Below are 19839 nucleotides of genomic sequence, written 5' to 3' on the forward strand. Positions count from 1 at the left end.
AGAGAATCTGCCCCACTAGAGGCTGCTGTTACACATCCCATTCTACAGATGAAGAGCGGGAAGCCAAGGCTCATTGTGCACGCAGAGCTGCCCAGCGTGGTGCTCAACAGGTTTGCATTCCTGTTTAGAAAATCTGCATTTTGGGAAGTTGGCCAAGATCGCTGAGCTAGCGGCAGAACTAAGCTCCAAGCTCAAGTGAGTGCCTTGCTCCCTCAGGCTCCTCACTGAGCCTCCCAGGCAGCTCCAGACTGAACTGAGCTTGCCCTGAACCTCTCTGCCTGGCAGGGACTCAGGGGCCTCTGGGTAACTTGCTCTCAAGCACTGTCTTCAGATCTTGCTTTTGTTTGTTTGTGGGTTTGGTTTTTTTTGGGGGGGGAGGAGGGGGACAGGGTCCTGCTGTGTAGCTCTGGCTGGCCTGGAACTCACTAGCTCAAGCTAAGCCTTCAAACTCACAATCTTTCTGCTCAGCTCCAACTCTTATATTTTGAAGACCTCCAACACATTTGTATTATCACTAACCCAAAGGCATGGTGGGAGGAAGTACACGGCTTTCTGAGTACATGAACATTGAGCCACAATCTAGTGTGCCTGGGTAGCACTGTGGAACATGAAGTGTGGGGATTACTTTGATACGTGGTGGCCCTACTACACCTCAGTAAGAACATAAGGCCTGGACAGTTTGCTATCTGCTTTTATTGGCCCCAGTGGGCTACCATTCCTAAAAGGCCAAGTGTGCTGCATCCCTAGGCTTTGTTTGGATTCTCCTACTGGACGTGACTGTGCAAACATTTGGGAGAGCACCAAGTTTGAACAACTGCTTTCCCATCCCAGTAATATTTCACCCTAGAGCAGGGCGTGGTGGCGCCCGCCTTTAATCCCAGCACTTGGGAGGCAGAGGCAGGTGGATCACTGTGAGTTCGAGGCCAGCCTGGTCTACAAAATGAGTCCAGCACAGCCAGGGCTACATAGAGAAACCCTGTCTTGGGGAAAAAAAAAAACCCCAAAATAAATAAATAAATAAATAAAATAAAAAATATTTCACCCTAGAAAGTTCTAGAACTGTCTAAAACTAGATACAATTATAGTTTTGAAATGCCACTTGCTTGGTGAGGAGTCACTGGAAGCTGGAGATTAATTTAAGGCTGGAGATGTTGATGGTGTCCTTGGAGTTCTGGGGGGAATGGAGGGGAGGATTTGAGAGGCCCTCAGTGCTCATGAGCAGGGAGACTTTGGGGACAGAGGAGGTGCTGTAGGACCAGATGCCACCCTCCCTCTTCCAAGAGCACCCTTCCCAGCATTTCATTTCCTGTTGCTTTCCGTCATTTACAGCTTGCTTCAAATCTTGCTTTTGGGTCATTGTTGCTCATTTTTGTTTTACTTCTTTCTTTCTTTCCTTTTTTTTTTTTTCTTTTCTTCCCTGAGACAGGGTTTCTCTGTGTAGCCTTGGCTGTCCTGGGCTCGCTTTGTAGACCAGGCCTCCCGAGTGCTGGGATTAAAGGCATGTGCCACCACGCCCAGCTATTTCACTTTTTTCTAAAACAGGGTCTTGCTAGTTAGTCTAGGCTGACTTGGAATTCCCTAAGTAGCTCAGGCTGGCTTTGAACTCGCTGTAATTTTCCTGCCACGGCTTCCCAAGGGCAAGAATTACAGGCACACGCTACCATGGCCGGTGGAACTCTTGCATTTGAAAGAGCACAACCTACTTCTTATGTTAATTAATAATGATCAAACCTCATGCCTTCCCGTCCCATTAGCAGCTAAAATGTCAAAGCAACATAGACACTTACCGATTAGGAATAAACTCAGGCAACAGCAACTTTCAAGTAACGTTCAGATTGCCCTAGTTCCCTTCTACTCTTCATGGGTACAGGACAAGCTTCCGGTGGCTCTGTCTTTCCTGTCACTGTCACACCGGAGTTGAGATTTGTTTCCTGGAGTACCTGCTAGCCTCCTGAGGAGATTATAGTCTCGGAAAATCCCGAATCCCTCAACGTCTGCAGGAGTCCCACATGGACCTCCCAGCCTGCAAGGGCAGTGGTCTCAGTGCTCACCAGAAACAGCGGGAGTGAGAGGAAAGAGTCTCTGACCTTGCTGTGCTCTGCTGGCCTGTGGGACACACAGCCTGCCAGGCCCCCCTGTATACCGGAACGTGTGTCTACAGGACCCTGCTTTACTCCCGGGCTGTGGCTGGAGACGTGGAAGGCAGTGTCGGGGTGGTGGCTGCTTGGTTGGAGGTCTGAGGGAGGGAGGACAGTAGAGCACGTGAGAAGGTGGCTGTGCAAGCTGGAGGTTCCCAGAGAGGAACGACCCCAGAGCCTGAGCCACCTGCAGCCCCAGATCTGAGGCAGTCTTGGAGTCTGCGGATAGAATCCTCTTCAGAAGGTTCTGCAGCTGTTGGCTTGCAATTTATAACTGGCCAAGCTTTAAAAAGATTCCAACCCTTGTATGTGTAATGAGGCGGAGGCAATTTTATCCACCGTAATTTCTCTTAGGAAGAAGGCTGTCTTTGTTCTCAGAAAGCCTTGAACAAGCCTTTAGAGGAGGAGGAGGAGGAGGAGGTGGTGGTGGCTCTGCTTGACAGCGGGGAGAGAATTGTGCTCTTTTGATTCTAAAAGGGGAGAAAGGGGGGAGAAGGAAGAAGAGGAGCAAACAGTGGGAAGGGGAGCAGGAAGGCAGGTGAGCCGGGAGGTTGGCAGATGTGGTGCACAGTGAGATGTGCCTGAGCTCTGCTGAGCTCCTCCCACGCCGGAGAAAGCTGCAACTGGGTACGGTACGGTGGTCCCCTCCATGGCTGTTCCAAGGAATCCTTGCCACAGTCAATATGGTTTATAAATTATTTGGGAGATTGGAGACTGAGTCTCTTGTCCAGGGTACAGTGTCCGTTCAGCAAAGGAGGCTTGCAGAAACCCATAGAACATGCCACACCCCTCCATGTAGGACATGGAATGCAGACAAGGCTGTGCTATGTGGCACCTATGTTTTCTTTGGGGAAGGGGAGGCAGACAGGGTCTCACATTCTAGGCCAGGTTAGCCCACAACTCATTATATAGCTCAGGCTGTCCTCAAAATGCAGTGTAGCTGAGGCTATCCTTGAGCTGCTAACCCCACATCCACTTGCAGAATTATAGGACTACAGACAGGTGTCTTCCACCATCCATGTGGATTTTTGTCATTGTTACTTTGTTGGGTTGAGACAGTATCTTACAATGCAGCCTTAGCTAGCTTGGAACTCACTATGTAGACCAGGCTGGCCTTGAACTCACAGAGATCTGCCTGCTTCTGCCCCCTGAGTGTTAAGATTAAAGTTCTACACCACCACACCTGGGGATTTTTTTTTCTCTTTAAAGAGAGTCTCTCATCTTGTAGCACAGGCTATCTCAGAGCTCATTATATAGCCCAGGCTGGCCTTGAAAACATGATGACCCTCTTGCCTTTTGCTCCCAACATGAGACAACACACCTGGGTCTAAATTCCTCCTATTGTATGAATCACCATGTTTTACTGTATACACAAAGTTTTCTGTCTTTAGAGAATTGTAGTTTAGTCATAAGCACAAAGACTTCATATATCTTGCCTTCATTCCTCGGCATGTGAGTATTACAGCTTGTCTCTGGGTTGCATTAGAATGCCTGACTTAAAAATTACTGTCTGAGGCCGGGCATGGTGACACACGCCTTTAGTCCCAGCACTCGGGAGGCAGAGACAGGTGGATTGCTGTGAGTTCGAGGCCAACCTGGTCTACAAAGTGAGTCCAGGACATCCAAGGCTAACATAGAGAAACCTTGTCTCAAAAAACAAAACCAAACCAAAACCAACCAACCAAACAAACAAAAACAAAACAGCAAAAAAAAAAAAAAAAAGAAAAAGAAAAAAAAGAAAAACCAAAAAATTTCTGGGCATGGGGGCGCATGCCTTTAACCCCAGCACTCAGGGGACAGAGGCAGGTGAATCTCTGTGAGTTCAAGGCCAGCCTGGTCTACAAAGTGAGTCCAGGACAGTCAAGGCTACACAGAGAAACCCTGTCTTAAAAAAAAATCATTAAATACTTTCTAGGAATTTTAAAAATGGCCCTACACTATACTCTTGCCATTTTTCAGTGTGTATTTAATGTGATGTGGTGATCTCAGCATTGCTTATAAAATCAAAATATGTGTCATCTCTGAAAACTGTTTAAGATGTTCCACATTCTGCAATGCAGTTATCCAGCCAAGACTTATTATTAGTATTATCACTGGAAAGAGTTTCACTATGTAGCTTTGGCTGGCCTGGAATTAATTATGTTGACCAGGCTGGCCTAGAACTCACTCTGTGGACCAGGCTGGACTAGAGTTTACAGCAATCCTCTTGCCTCTGCCTCCTGAGTGTTGGGGTCACAGGCATGCATGTTGTGCCCCACTGAGATTTAATTTTTTATGTAAAAATAAACACCTTCATCTCGTTAGTGTGTTAATTTGCTTCCATTTTTAATAAATGGAAAATTATATGTATATAAAATTGTTTTAGAATAAATTTATTTTTTAAATTAACGTTTTAGACATTTTGTTTTATATGTATGGGTGTTTTGCCTGCATCTGCATGTAAGTCTGTGTACCACACATATACAGGTGGCTCCAAGACCAGAAGAGGGCATTGGGTTTCCTGGAATTGGAGTTAGGCAGCTGTGAATCACGTGGGTGCTGGGAACCAAACCTCTGTCCTCTGGAAGAGCAGCAGGTGCTCTTAACACTGAGCCTCCTCCTCCAGAGCCTCTCACTTTTTTCCTTAGTAATGGACTATGACATGGAAAGAAGCCAAATAAGTCCTCTCTCTTTCCCTCTTCTTCCTCTCTTCTCTCTTTGTTCTTTTTCCTCCCCTCCCCTCCTCTATTTCCCCTCCCTTTTCTTCCTTCTCTCCTCTCTCCTCCCCTCCCTCCCCCCTCTCTCTCCTCCCCCTCCCTCCCTCTCCCTCTCTCTCCTCCCCCCTCCCTCCCTCTCCCTCTCTCTCCTCCCCCCTCCCTCCCTCTCCCTCTCTCTCCTCCCCCCTCCCTCCCTCTCCCCCCCTCCCTCTCTCTCCTCCCCCCTCCCTCCCTCTCTCTCCTCCCCCCTCCTCCCTCTCTCTCCTCCCCCCTCCCTCCCTCTCCCTCTCTCTCCTCCCCCTCCCTCCCTCTCCCTCTCTCTCCTCCCCCTCCCTCCCTCTCCCTCTCTCTCCTCCCCCTCCCTCCCTCTCCCTCTCTCTCCTCCCCCCTCCCTTCCTCTTCCTCTCTCTCCTCCCCCCTCCCTCCCTCTCCCTCTCTCTCCTCCCCCTCCCTCCCTCTCTCTCCTCCCCCCTCCCTCCCTCTCCCTCTCTCTCTTCCCCCTCCCTCCCTCTCCCTCTCTCTCCTCCCCCCTCCCTCCCTCTCCCTCTCTCTCCTCCCCCCCTCCCTCCCTCTCCCTCTCTCTCCTCCCCCTCCCTCCCTCTCCCTCTCTCCCCTCCCCCCTCTCTCTCCTCCCCCTCCCTCCCTCTCCCTCTCTCTCCTCCCCCCTCCCTCCCTCTCCCTCTCTCTCCTCCCCCCTCCCTCCCTCTCTCTCCTCCCCCTCCCTCCCTCCCTCTCTCTCCTCCCCCCTCCCTCCCTCTCTCTCCTCCCTCCCTCTCCCTCTCTCTCCTCCCCCTCCCTCCCTCTCTCTCCTCCCCCCCCTCTCTCTCCTCCCCCTCCCTCCCTCTCCCTCTCTCTCTTCCCCCTCCCTCCCTCTCCCTCTCTCTCCTCCCCCCTCCCTTCCTCTTCCTCTCTCTCCTCCCTCTTTCACTTTCCCTCAGCTCTTTGCCAGATGCTGGTGTAGGGAGGAAGCCTTGTGATCAGAATGCACTTGGTCTCCCTGTGTCCTGTGTCCTGTGTCCTGGGTGATTTCTTCAGAAACAGGGTCTTACCATCAATTTCTGATGGTCAATGGTCAATGAAAATAGCAAGACAGAGGGGAGGACATCCTGCTGGGACTTTAGGTGAGAGAAGCATGGGAGAATGAGGAAATAGAAGGATCCAGAGGGTCCTAGAAACCTACAAGAAGAACATTATGATGGGTGGATCTGAGCCCAGGGGTCCTGCTCAAACTATGGCACCAGCCAAGGACAATGTGTGCAGTAAACTTCAAGCTCCTACTCAGATCTAGCTGATGGACAGGACATTCTCCACAGTTGAGTGGAGAGTGGAGTCTGACTTTCACACGAACTCTGGTGCCTCATATTTGACCACATCCCCTGGATGGGGAGACCTGGTGGCACTCAGAGGAAGGGTACCAAGAAGAGACTTGATACCCTATGAGCATATACAGGGGGAGGAGATCCCCCTCAGTCACAGACATAAGGGAGGGGAGTAAGGGGAAAGCGGGAGGGAGGGAGGAACAGAAGGATACAAGGGATGGGATAACAATTGAGATGTAATATGAATAAATTAATAAAATATTTTAAAAAAAAGAAAATAGCAAGAGTTGGTTTTTTGTGGAGGGGTCCCCTGGGACGCCTCTTGTTTATTTTTTGATACAGAGTCTCATGTAGCCCAGGCTGGCCTCAAACTCACTAGGTAGCCGAGGTTAGCCTTGGCGTCCCAATTCTTGTGCTTTAAGCATCGGCGTAGATGAAATACAGATGCACCTGCAACCCTCTCAGCTTATGATGACCACCACACCCAGCCTCAACTTCCCTTTCTATATCCTTTCTTTCCTGTGACCCTCTGCCTCTGACCCCCCCCCCCTTTCCAATCTCCAAGCAAATCCTTTTGCTTCCTATGTATCTCTTTTTGGGGCTTTCCAGCAGGTCCAGAGAGCTGAGATGCTCCTCAGGCCAATAGTCTGCTGCTAACGCGTGCCTGTTAGTACATGTGTTTGCAGGGTACCTGTAGGGACCAAACCCCAGGAGAGGCTCACAGTGCCTTTGAGGCACACACTGGCTGGTGATGAGGAGTTCAGAAGCAACGTCATTGGCCAGTCTGTTCTTATCCTGGGGCTTCAGGCAGGGACCCCAGCCCAGCAGCCTCTCCTGAGCCCATTGGGCCCCTCAGAGCTTTTACATTCTCCGCCTGTCTGCCTGTTTGTTCCTGGTTGAAAAGACTTCCTGCCAGGCTCACCCCTCACTGACCTCCCAGCATTCCCCCCTCCTCAAAGGCCTTCTGCCAACCGCCATAATACAGTGGCTGGAGAGGAGGGCATAGCAGGGAGGCATTTCTTCTGATCCCCAAGCCTCCCTGAACAGTCCCCAGAGCAGCCAGCTCCGTGGCCTCTCCACATAGGTGGCTGGGGCCTTGTCCATCCTACAGGACCTCCGGGCAAGGCTTAGTTAGGCCAAGTCCAGCTTAGAGGCTCAGAGGGAAATGGTTTCCTTCTAGCTTTCTTCCAGTCTGGGCCTTCAGGCCTGGCTGCAGGAACTTTGGCTCTCCTCCTTCCTTACAGTCTTTGCCAAGCTCAGGGCTTATTGGAACCGATTCTTTTGGCTGGAGGCTGCCTTTGATGACTGTGTCAAATGAGATGGAATCCGGCCAGGTTGTTATAGGAACTCAGGAGAATCCCTGGGGTGGGAGAAATAATGAGACTTCAGGGCCTTTCACCGCGTTTCGCTAGAAAGTAGAGCATGTATTGTCCAGGGCCTTAGAGGCCCAGGCAGCAGGAGGAAGCCACTCAGGCTTGGGGAATCCGAGCACCTTTAGGAGGTTTGGGGGTACTTGGGGTCCAGGATACCTGCCAAGGGTTTAATGAAACTTAGTTCAAGTGTTAAGTCCTGAAGTTACTCCGTATGCAGCCTTAAGTGAGTTAAAGCAAAATGATCCAATTTTGTTTAAACACAAGTCCACTTGTGGTGTGCACCTGCCGTCTTAGAACGAAAGAAGTTGAGACAGGAAGATTGTCCACAAGTTGGAGGCCAGTCTTAGTTACATGGTAATCTCTAGGCTAGCCTGGGCTATGGAGTGAACTCCATACCCCTTAAGCAAAACAAAACAAAACAAAGAAAGAAAAATGTTCAGAGTCGAGAAGAAAAGTTAAACTTTTGTTGTGTCTATCCTGGTGTTGTGCATGCTATAGCTATCCTGGTGTTGTGCATGCTGTGGCTATCCTGGTGTTATGTATGCTGTATTTATCCTGGTGTTGTGCATGGTGTGGCTATCCTGGTGTTGGGCATGCTGTGGCTATCCTGGTGTTGTACATGGTGTGGCTATTCTGGTGTTGTGCATGGTGTGGCTATCCTGGTGTTGTGCATGGTGTGGCTATCCTGGTGTTGTGCATGCTGTGGCTATTCTGGTGTTGTGTATGCTGTGTCTATCCTGGTGTTGTGCATGGTGTGGCTATTCTGGTGTTGTGCATGTGTCTATCCTGGTGTTGTGCATGGTGTGTCTATCCTGGCATGCTGTGTCTATCCTGGTGTTGTGCATGGTGTGTCCTGGTGTTGTGCATGGTGTGTCTATCCTGGCATGCTGTGTCTATCCTGGTGTTGTGCATGGTGTGTCTATCCTGGTGTTGTGCATGGTGTGTCTATCCTGGTGTTGTGCATGGTGTGTCTATCCTGGTGTTGTGCATGCTGTGGCTATTCTGGTGTTGTGTATGCTGTGTCTATCCTGGTGTTGTGCATGGTGTGGCTATTCTGGTGTTGTGCATGTGTCTATCCTGGTGTTGTGCATGGTGTGTCTATCCTGGCATGCTGTGTCTATCCTGGTGTTGTGCATGCTGTGTCTATCCTGGTGTTGTGCATGGTGTGTCTATCCTGGTGTTGTGCATGGTGTGTCTATCCTGGTGTTGTGCATGGTGTGTCTATCCTGGTGTTGTGCATGCTGTGGCTATTCTGGTGTTGTGCATGCTGTGTCTATCCTGGTGTTGTGCATGGTGTGTCTATCCTGGTGTTGTGCATGGTGTATCTATCCTGGTGTTGTGCATGCTGTGTCTATCCTGGTGTTGTGCATGGTGTGGCTATCCTGGTGTTGTGCATGGTGTGGCTATCCTGGTGTTGTGCATGCTGTGGCTATCCTGGTGTTGTGCATGGTGTGGCTATCCTGGTGTTGTGCATGGTGTGGCTATCCTGGTGTTGTGCATGGTGTGGCTATCCTGGTGTTGTGCATGGTGTGGCTATCCTGGTGTTGTGCATGGTGTGGCTATCCTGGTGTTGTGCATGCTGTGGCTATCCTGGTGTTGTGCATGCTGTGGCTATCCTGGTGTTGTGCATGCTGTGGCTATCCTGGTGTTGTGCATGCTGTGGCTATCCTGGTGTTGTGCATGCTGTGCTTATCCTGGTGTTGTGCATGCTGTGGCTATCCTGGTGTTGTGCATGGTGGTTGGGAATTAGGTTTTATGCTTTCCTGCTTCTTCTGACATCTTCATTTGACACCCCCCCCCCCCGCCCTTTTCTTCTTTTGGCCTCAATTTGATCCTCCTGCCTCCAAGCAGGGATTCCAAGCATGTGCCACCATGCTTAGTTTCTTTTTTGTTATTTTAAAAAACTTTAATATGTGTGTGGGAGTCTGTGCATGTGAATGTGGTGCCTGTTGAGGCCAGAAGAGGCCCTTAGATCTTCTGGAAATGGAGTTTACAGGTGGTTGTGAGTCCTCTGACATGGATGCTGGGAATGAGACTTGGGTCCTGTGCAAAAGCAGTGTGTTTGCTTAACCACTGAGCCATCTGTCCAGTCCTCATTCTTTGCTTTATGAACCAAGGCTTTACTTTGTAGCCCAGGCTGGCCTTGAACCCCTGGTCCTCCTTCCTCTGCCTTCCAACTGCTAGGATTGCAGGTGTGTCTACCATGGGCTGCTCCGGCTCTTCTTTTTGTTTGTTTGGTTTTGTTTTTCAAGACAGGGACTTCTCTGTGTAGCCTCGGCTGTCCTGGACTCCCCTTTGTAGACCAGGCTGGCCTCGAACTCATGAGATCTACATCCCTTTGCCTCCCGAGTGCTGGAATCACAGGCATGTGCCACGGTGCCCGATGCTGATGTGTTTTTTAAGCATCATAAACTGTTTACATATTTGGAGAAGAGGGGAGCGTGTCGGGTGGGGAAGAAAGCAAATGGACAGATTCAGGAGGGATGTGGCCGGCAAGTGTGTGCTGCTGTTGAGGAGTGGCTCAGCTGGAGCAGTGCACTACGGCTCACTGCTTGCACACGTGGGTGTTCCCTGAGCTGATTGCGTGTCCTTGCAACACGGTAGCTGCTTCTAAGAGAGCCAGCTGAAACTGCAAGGCTTTATGGTCTAGCCTCAGGTCATACCACCTCATATCCACCACCCTCTTTCTCTATGTTGAGACAGTCACAAAGTCTGTCTGGAATCTAGGAGAGAGCACATAGACTTTATCGCTAGACTTCGGTATGGAAACCTTCTGGAAGACTCTGGGAGGTTTGGATAATGGGGTGACTATTTTTAGAAGGTCCATTATGCCAGCAAGGGTCATCCATGTGGTAACGTTGTCATAGTTTTCTACGCTTTTCTTTCTTTCTTTCTTTCTTTCTTTCTTTCTTTCTTTCTTTCTTTCTTTCTTTCTTGAACTTGCTGTGTAACCTCCATCTTCTGATGTTCTTGCCTCTGCAGTGCTAGCATTACAGGCATCACCACCACCCTCTTCAGCTTACTTTTTAAATTACTGCATATTCTTCCTCCCTTCTTCCCTCCCTCCGTCCCTCCGTCCCTCCCTCCCTCCCTCCCTCCTTCCCTCCTTCCCTCCCTCTCTCCCTCCCTTCCTTTCTCTTTCTTTTTGGGTTTGTGTGTAGCCCAGGATGCCTTCAGACTCACTGTGTCCTACAAGCTGGTTTGAACTCCTGATCCTCTGGCTCCACCTCACAGTGCTGGCATTGGGTGCATGCCACCACCTGGGAAGTAAATTATCATTCTCTGTTGAAGTCGTCCCACTCCCCCCCCACCCCCTCCAGGGGCCTGTTTCCCCTGAACTCACTATGTAGACTAGACTAGCTACAAACTGAGAGATCTACCTGCCTCCTCCTCTTCCTCCTGAGTGCTGGGATTTAAAAATGTGTGCCACCGCGACACCTGGCTTGTTTGCCTCTTTTTGAGACAGAATTTCACTGTTTAGTGTATGCTGGCTTGGAACATAGTCTCTACTAGCCCAAACAGGGTTGGAACTCACTATTCCTCTACCTCTGCCTCTATCTCTAATACTGGTATTAGACTGGTATCACAGGCAGACACCACCACTCCTGCAAGTTACTGTGTGCTACTACACACATACAACACACACACACACACACACACACACACACACACACACACACACACTCACTCACTCACTCACTCACTCACTCATATAGTCCAAATTACTTATCTGCACTTCCATTAGTTGTCTGCAGTCTTGGCCATGTGCAAGAGCTCTGTAAACCTCTTTTTTCAAGTCTCTTGGTAAATGAACGCTGCCTTCTATCACCGCTGTGGCTTTGAAGAGTTTAAAAAAAAAAAAAAAAGCAAAACATACAATCCAACCTCTTTCCGTCCTTCCTCTCTGTCAGGTATTGTAGCCATAAGTACTTGAGTAGGTAAATCTGTTTTTATTTAAATTTATTTATTTATTTATTTATTTTGTGGGTGTACATGCACACGCACACATATGTGCATGGGTGTGGAGGCCAGAGGTCAGCCTCAGGTGTGTTCCTCAGGTGCTGTTGACCTTGTTGTTTTGAGATCGGGACTCTCTCTGGCCTGGAACTCACCAAGTAGACTATACTCTCGAGCCAGCAAGCCACAGGAGCCCCCGTGTCAACCCCTCCAGCTCTGGGACCCCAAGTGTGCACCACTCACTTTTGTTTCTTAGTGCATACAAGCTCTTACTGACTAACCATCCCCCGAGTTTTACTTCAGCCTTTGCTTGGGCTAGCCTGGTCTCTTGTATATCATCCTATTCCTGTTGAGCCAGGTCCCTGTTGAAAGATATTTATGCAGGACCCTTCCTACTGTTTCATGTGTGTTCTGGGGGCCATGGCCCATGCACTGTGAACACTGTGGCTCTGGTTGCTGCTGAGGTAGTCTCAGGAAGGAAGAGCTGTCAGGAGTACTGGTCTGATGTCACACAATGTCTTTCCTTTCCCCTACAGAGGCGCCTCCGAGAGGCTGTGCAACTGCTGGAAGACTACAAGCATGGCACCCTACGCCCGGGAGTTACCAATGAGCAGGTAGGTGCCTCTGCCAGGGGTGGGCAGGGGCAGGGGGAGGGGATCTCAGAGTCTTGTGGCTATTAAGCCAAAGTTTTCCTTTTTGTTCAGACACTTTATTTCAAAGATTAATTTCATGTTTTTGAAAGAAATGTTTATAGTTCAAAAAGACCTTTGAATAAAAAAAAAGCATTGTGGTGTGCCCTTCCTCTCTCTTCCCCCCCTCCCCCCTGCCGCCCCCCAAAGTCCTGGTCACCAGAAGAAGCTCCTTTTAGCAAAATCTCAGTTGTAAATCTGTACTCACATGGGTTGGGGATTTAGCTCAGTGGTAGAGCACTTGCCTAGCAAGCCCAAGGCCCTGGGTTTGGTCCTCAGCTCTGGAAAAAAAGAAAAAGAAAAAGATAAAGAAAAGAAAATCTGTACTCACAGATATAAATCTGTATTTGTTCATCTGGCCTGCCATTTCTCAGTTATTCTGCATTGTCAGTTGGGATTGCTGAGGACTTGGCACTCTCTCTCTCTTTTTTTTTTTTTTTTTTTTTTTTTTTTTTTTTTTTGGTTTTTTGAGACAAGGTCTCTCTGTGTAGCCCTGGCTGTCCTCGACTCAATTTGTAGACCAGGCTGGCCTCGAACTCACAGCGATCCGCCAGCCTCTGCCTCCCGAGTGCTGGGATTACAGGCGTGCGCCACCACGCCCAGCAGACTTGGCTCTCTTATCTTCCATTTCTATAAAGATATATTCCTCCTTCTAGTTCACCCCCTTCCTCAAATATTTAGTCATGGTTTTGAGAGCTGTATTTCAGCTGCTCATGTCATTCCAATTATTAAATAACAGTTATCGGCCAGTCACGTGGTTTGTATCATGGCTGTCCTTTGTCTTTTTCACGTTACGTTTTATCTGGAGTTGATCACTGCCTGTGTTTTTCACTGATGTGCTTCCTTCTACTTCCAGCTCTTCTTGCTGCCTCTTCTGCGCTGGGTACCGCAGTGCCTCCTTTTACCTTGACGGCCCCTGTCTTCCGTTGCCGTTCTCCCTTTCCTGCATTCCGCCAGTCCCAGGTCTTCCTTTTCCTCGTGTACCCTGTAGCTTTGGTGAAATGCTGGGGTGCATGAGAGGAGGGTTCAAATGTTTGGAGTGCTTTTGTTATTGTTCTTTTTGAGACAAGGTCTCGATGTGCAGCCTCGGCTGTCTCGAAGTTCACCATGTGACAGGGCTGGCCTCAAACACACGCAGAGACCCATCTTAAAGGCGCGTGGCTCCACTCAAACTTAACTCACAATTGGGTGAGGAAGTCCTAGGATGGCAATTATTTTTTTTTCTCTCTCATAATTTTTAAGACCACTGCTTATTTTCTCCTGACCTACACTATGGCTTTTGGAAAATCTGATGCTGTTGAACTAACTCCTGATTTTTTGGAGATTGTCCTTCTTTCTCTGGGATTATTTCTAATCCGCTTTATCCCTCCCCCCTCCCCCCTCCCCCCCTCCCCCCCTCCCCCCCTCCCCCCCCTCCCCCCCCCTGTCTCCTCTCCACCTTGCCTCTTGTCTGCTTCCTCCTCTTCCTCTTTTTCTTTTGAGATAGGATCTCATGTAGCCCAGAATGGCTCTCAGTCTTGCTGTATAGACAAGGATGACCTTGAACTCTTGATTTAAAATTCTCTCCATTTCAAAAGTGCTTGGATTGCATACTTTTTTGGGGGGGTGGGGTGGGGGCAGGGTCTCACTCTTTAGCTCAGCCTAGCCTCAAACTCATGGCAGTGCTCCTGCCTCAGCTTCATGAATGCTGGGATCACAGGCATGAATTTTCATACCCAGCTTAAGTTTTTAAAAACATCTTTATTTTGGGTTTTTGGTGACTCTTTTAAATCTGAATGTTCTTAGCAGTCCTAGAAAATAAGTTTACATGTTGTTTTTGTTGTTTGTAAGAATTATTTATACAGTGCGCATTAGATCACATTATAGATGGCTGTGAGGCACCATGTGGTTGCTGGGAATTGAACTCAGGACCTCTGGAAGAACAGTCAGTGCTTCTTAACCGCTGAGCCATCTCTCCAGCCCCTGTTTTTGTTGTTTCTGAGACAGGGTCTCATTCTGGAGCTGGCTAACCTTGAACTCAAGGTGATCCTCCTGCCTCTGGGATTAGAAGAGTAAGCCATTATATACAGCTATACTCTTTCTTTGATAATTTCTTATCATTCTACAACTCCTAGACTTCAGATATTAAATGCATTTTGTGCAGTCATATGTCCATCGTGTGTTCTTGTTAGTGTGTGCGTGTGTATGTGCAGGTGGCGTGTGTGTGAGGTGGTGTGGGCAGACAGAGGGTGTCTCTCCTCAATTGCTCGCCACATTTATCTTTTGAGGAAGGGCCCCTGGTGGAAGCCGTGGCTCACTGGTTTGGCTATCATGGTTGCCTATTACTAGTCTCTGCTGCTCACGTCACTGGGGTCACAGATGTATACTGTCACATCTGGATTTTCACAGGTGTCGGGGGATCCGATTTCAGGTGTTCAAGCACTTTTCCGAGAGAGCCACCTTCCGGGTCCCGCAGGTTAGACACCTTAAACCGACACTCAGGTTTCCTCCTTTGCTCTCCTTCTGAGTCCTGGGGACTGAACCCAGGGTCTGCTGTGTGATAGGCAAAGACTCGGAACTGAACACATCCTCCTCTCCCGGATTTCCTTCTCTCGCCTTCCTCTTTCATTCCATCACGACAGGACAGAGAGCAAGGATGAGGCTGGTGGCTGTCTTTCCTCACGGACACCCCAGCCCACCAAAAGTCAGTGACAGAGAAGAAAAGTGACAGTGCAGGAGATCAGTGGACTCAGAAGCTTGCCCAGACTCAAAGCAGCTAGAGAGCTTCCTTCCTTCCTTCCTTCCTTCCTTCCTTTCTTTCTTCCCTCCTTCCTTCTTTCTTTCCTTTTCAATACTTTATTTATTTTTATTTTATGTGCATCAGTGTTTTGCCTGCATGTATATCTGTGTGAGGGTGTCAGATATTGGAGTTACAGACAGTTGTGAGCTGCCATTGAACCTGGGTCCTTTGGAAGAACAGTCAGTGCTCTTAACAACTGAGCCATCTCTCCAGCCCAAGAGTTTTCTTTCTTTGTTTATTTACTTTTCTTTTTTTTTTTTGCTGGGGGTGTGGGTGGGGAGGGTGGTTTTGTTGTTTTTTTTTCTTTTTTGTTTTGTTTTTCAAGACAGCATCTTTCTGTGTAGCCTTGGCTGTCTTGGACTCACTTTGTAGACCTGGCTGGCCTTGAACTCACAGTGATCCACCTGCCTCAGCCTCCCGAGTGCTGGGATTAAAGGCGTGCGCTACCATGCCCAGCCTGGGGAGGACGTTTTGAGACAGGGTCTCTCTGTGTAGCCCTGGCTGTCCTGGAATGTATTATGTAGACCAGGCTGGCCTTGAACTCACAAAGTTCCTCCTACCTCTGCCACCACGTAAGGGCTGAGATTAAAAGTATAAGCCTCAACATCAGCCTGGCAGGGTTTTCTTACTTGAGATTGGCTGATGAGAAGCCATGGAGTGAGCAGGGGCTGGGCTGGTGGGGGTGGGGGTGGGGGTGGGGGTGGGGGTGGGGGATGGGGGATGGGGGGTAGAATGGTGGGGTGGGGTGGGCTGTCGGTGGGGGGAGGGGGATGCGGTCCGGGCAAGGGAGAGAGTGAAGTGGGCAAGTTTGCGGTGGGTCTGGTGCAGACGAAGATGTACACTGTGCTGAAGGTCCAGAGTGAACGCACCTCAGAAGAAATGAGCGGGGCAGATGTGCTAGAGGCCAGCATGACAGAGTGACCTCAAAACCTTGGCCCAGTGTCCATGCAAGGCCCCGAGGGAGGGATGGGACAGGAAGCCCAGGCAATCAAGCAGGTCCTGTCCGCGTTGTGGTATTTGCCATACAGCCCTGGGCAGGGAAGCAGGCTGCAATTCACTCCCCAGTGGTGGCATTTCTGTCTGGCCTCTGTCTGCAAGGTGGACCTGAACCTCCAGCCCTCTGTAGCCTGAAGGAAGCCGCGTACCTTCCAGTGTCCTTGTGCCTGTCAGAAGTAAGGCCACTTCCTGACTCTGGCCTGATACCAGCCTAAGCTCCCTGTCAAGCCCCACTGCTGCTGAGCTGGGCCTCTTCAGACCTCTTTCAGTTCCCAGAGTTTGAGATAGAGGCCACATTATTCTCTTTGCTTGCTCAGATAGCTGAGAGTTGCTGTCCTGTTTTTGTTTTGTTTTTTTGTTTGTTTGTTTTTTCTTTTTCTTCTTTCTTTCTTTCTTTCTTTCTTTCTTTCTTTCTTTCTTTCCTGCTTTGTTTGCTGTCCCGAAAGGCCCTACAGGCCTCCTGGGAGTGGGGGAAGGGCCTGGAGCTTGGCATTTAGCTGTTTCCTGTGCCGCTGCTGCGTTCTGGCTGGCAGCATCAGTGCCTGGTGGGTCCATCTGGTGGCTGGGTGGCACGGTACTCTAGGTGTGAGCCTGTCACTCTGGTCCCCTGGAGCAGCACCTCCCTCTGCAGAGCCCGAAGAATTGGGCTGTGTGTGGTGGCTGACACAATGCCTTCTTCCTTGGGTCACGGTTATCAAAATTATACACCTGTGGCCCTCGCGGACCAGGGAATGGAATGCACAGAGGTGGCATATCAGCTCCATAGCGGTGTGAATTTTCAGGAGAGCCCAAGGCTCTAGCTCAGGGACGGCTCCGCCCAGGCATCAAGTCTGGGGCCTCTGATGAGTCCCACAGAGGTCTTGGACTTGGAGTAGACAGTAGTTTGGTCTCTCTGCACCCGCACTCTGTCTGCTTCAGGGTCCTTTGGCAGGAACGCGGCTCAAAATCCCATGGCTGGACCTGATCCCTGCAACCATCACTGATGCCTGGAGCTAGCTGCCTTGGGTATGCCCATAGGTATCTCAGCCATCTGAGGTGCTTGTTCTTCTGTCCGTGGGCAGCTGATAACTTCTCCACAGGGGGCTGCCATCTTGTTTTTTGTTTGTGTGTTTTTGTTTTGTTTTGAGACAGGGTTTCTCTGTATAGCCTTCACTGTCCTGCCTGGACTTGCTTTGTAGACCAGGCTAGCCTCAGACTCATAAGATCTGCCTGCCTCTGCCTCCCTGAGTAGTGGGATTAAAGGCGTGCACCACCACACCTGGCTGACAGCTGCCTTCTTAGATGTGGTGGTGGTGGTGTACACACCTTTGATCCCAGCACTTGGGAGGCAGAGGCAGGCGGATCACTGTTAGCTCGAGGCCAGCCTGGTTTACAAAGAAAGTTCCAGGACAGCCAAGGCTACACAGAGAAACCCTGTCTCAAAAAAACAAAAAGTTGATTGCCACAGCAATGAATGATGCATGGCTTGCGGAGCGCCACAGTCCAGAGTTTCTCTCAGCTTGATTGTTCAGTCTCCTCCCTCAGCGGTTATGCAGAGTTTCAATAACCCTTGGACACCTTCTGGAATCGCCCAAGTCTGCCTTCCCAGATACGTGACTTTTTGTTTGCCTTCCCAGTCTCATGATCTTGTCTCCCTCCTGGAGGGAGTGTTTGACTTCAGAGGAAACTACTGTACTGCATGTGTCATGTGTTCCAAGCTGCCTTCAAACTCAGTGTGTAGCTGAGGATGACCTTGAACTCCTGATCCTCCTTCCTCCACCTTCAGAGTGTTAGGATTACAGGCACGTGTCACCATGCCCGTCTTATGTGATGCTGACTGGAACCCAGGGCATCAGGCATGCTGAGACAGTGTTCTACCAAGTGAGCCACCGTATTGTTTTGCGTTGAGATATCTTTAGTGCTTAATGTAAGGTGGATGCTTAATTAAACAGTTGCCCACTAAATGAATTGTTTTACAGTAAACCTGAAAGCGAATACCCCTATCTTCATATTACAGAAGAAGTATTGGAGGCTCAGAAAGACCAAGTAAATCACCCCACGTCTCCTAATAAGCTGATGGGGAGGGAGTCTTGAATTCAAACCTGGGGTCCTCTGTAGGGACGGACCTTTATCTTGAGAGAAGTTCCCTGTGTGAAGAAGCCACAGCTGTGGCCGCGACAGTGCTGCAGAAGCAGGCTGGACATTCCTCTTTCCCGTATCTGTAGAACTGGGGGCTCCTTTCACCCCACATAGCTTGTATAGGTACCTGGTACCTGGGCGTTACCATGGCAACGCAATTAATGGTATACTATAATGCAATGGGCCCAACTGATCAATTAGGAAGTTTTTTGTTTGTTGAATGGAGGCGTCCTTGCTGTACAGAAGGGTCTCCTTCAGGCTCTGTTTAATTACCTTCTGGAGGTTGTTTTAAATAGGCTCTGTCTTTGCTGCCTTAGGAGGTTTAGAAAAGCAGCTTGCTAGGAGACAGAGGGGAAGTAAGTGAGCCAGACTGGGGGTGGGGCCATTGTTCTCCCTTTGGGTGCTGGGGTATTCCTGCCTCCTAGCAGCCTGTGAGACCTCCAGCCTACCCCTCCCTTAGTCTCCACGTGGAGGCGGAGGCACTGGCCACCCAGATGGCTTCCCCACACTGCCCTTTGTCCCTGTTCTCCAAGTGAGCCAAACAGTCTCAACTGTCAGGTCCAGGCAGGGCTGTTACTAAAGCCAGTCAGGCCCACGGGGTCAGGGCTGCACACTTCCATGCTTAGCCAGAGGTGAGCAGGGTGCTGGCTGGGCTGAGCACAAAGGAGGGAGTCAGCTCTAAAACTGGGGCTGCAGTTCAGAGCGGAGGTGCCTCTGTGTGCCCCCCCGTGAAGATGCTGGGGCTCCCGGCCGTCCGGCACTGTCCATGTGGATGGTGGGCCACTGTGGCTCAGCTGGTCTTCTATGCGTGGCTGTATGTCCCAGGGTGGCCCTCTGAGCGGCTTGTGGAACTTCAGCCTTTTCACTGTGCACAGTACCCACACTGCGACTTTTCTACATCCAGGATTTAATTCACGGGTCCAGCAGATCACATGGAAAAACCCAGCTAGACGTGTAAGCCCAGTGTCCTCAGCCTGTTCTTTTGAGTTGTGCCTGGTGTGTAGACTGACTGACTATTGTGGTTATTTGAGACAGGGTTTCATGTAGGCCCGGCCTCTCATTCACCATGTAGCTGGGAATGGCCTTGAACTTCTGATCCTTTTTTCCTCCACCTCCAGAACTCAGAGTCATGTGGGCATGTGTCACCATGTTCTGCTCTGGTTAATTTGGTTAATTTTATTTTTTATTTTTTATTTTTGGTTTATTTGTGTTTGATTTGTTTTCCCTCCCTGTATCCCAGACTGGCCTGGAACTTGCTGTATAGCTCAGGTTGGCCTGGAATCCAGGCTCCTCCTTCTTCAGCCTCCTGAGTGCTGGGGTTACAGGTGTGCTTTGACTTTAAAAAAAAAAAAAAGTACAAGTCAAAGGTGTGTGGGAATTTAACCAGGAGGACAAGGCAAGATCGTGGCTGCACCAAGGCCAAAGTGCCTGCCCCTGTGTACGGATTCTCTGCTTTGGTGGAGACACACTACCTGCTAAGAAGGAAGGGATGTTTGCTTGGCTGGCTCATGTCTGCCCTCCCAGGGTGGTGTCCTGTTAGCATCAACAAGGCTGTGCTGCAGCCCCATCCGGTTCTAACAGAACATATGGGGCGGGGAGCACTGGCCTGGGAAAGGTGCATGTCACATCACCTCTGCTCAGTCACACAGATTCCTAACTGGTCAGCCACCTGCCAGCTGCTGCTCTCTAACTGTGGGGATTTTGTGGGGCATTTAATCCCTCACCTACCAAAGGAGCCAATAGAGGACTTGGATGCTACACACTCTATTTCATT

General features: G+C 49.8%; 1 protein-coding gene across 4 annotated transcripts in view; it reads left to right on the forward strand.

The window, feature by feature from the left end:
* SFXN5 (sideroflexin 5) overlaps window positions 1–19839 on the forward strand; it is a 122550-nt gene that overhangs the window by 19962 nt on the left and 82749 nt on the right. For all 4 annotated transcript variants that reach the window (XM_084766180.1, XM_084766177.1, XM_084766179.1 and 1 more), the window contains exon 3: window positions 12020–12097. In XM_084766180.1, the coding sequence (XP_084622306.1) occupies window positions 12020–12097 (78 nt within the window). The remainder of the gene's footprint in view (window positions 1–12019; window positions 12098–19839) is intronic.

Source organism: Acomys minous, assembly GCF_964271855.1.
Source record: "Acomys minous genome assembly, chromosome: 17".
Lineage (NCBI taxonomy): Eukaryota > Metazoa > Chordata > Mammalia > Rodentia > Muridae > Acomys > Acomys minous.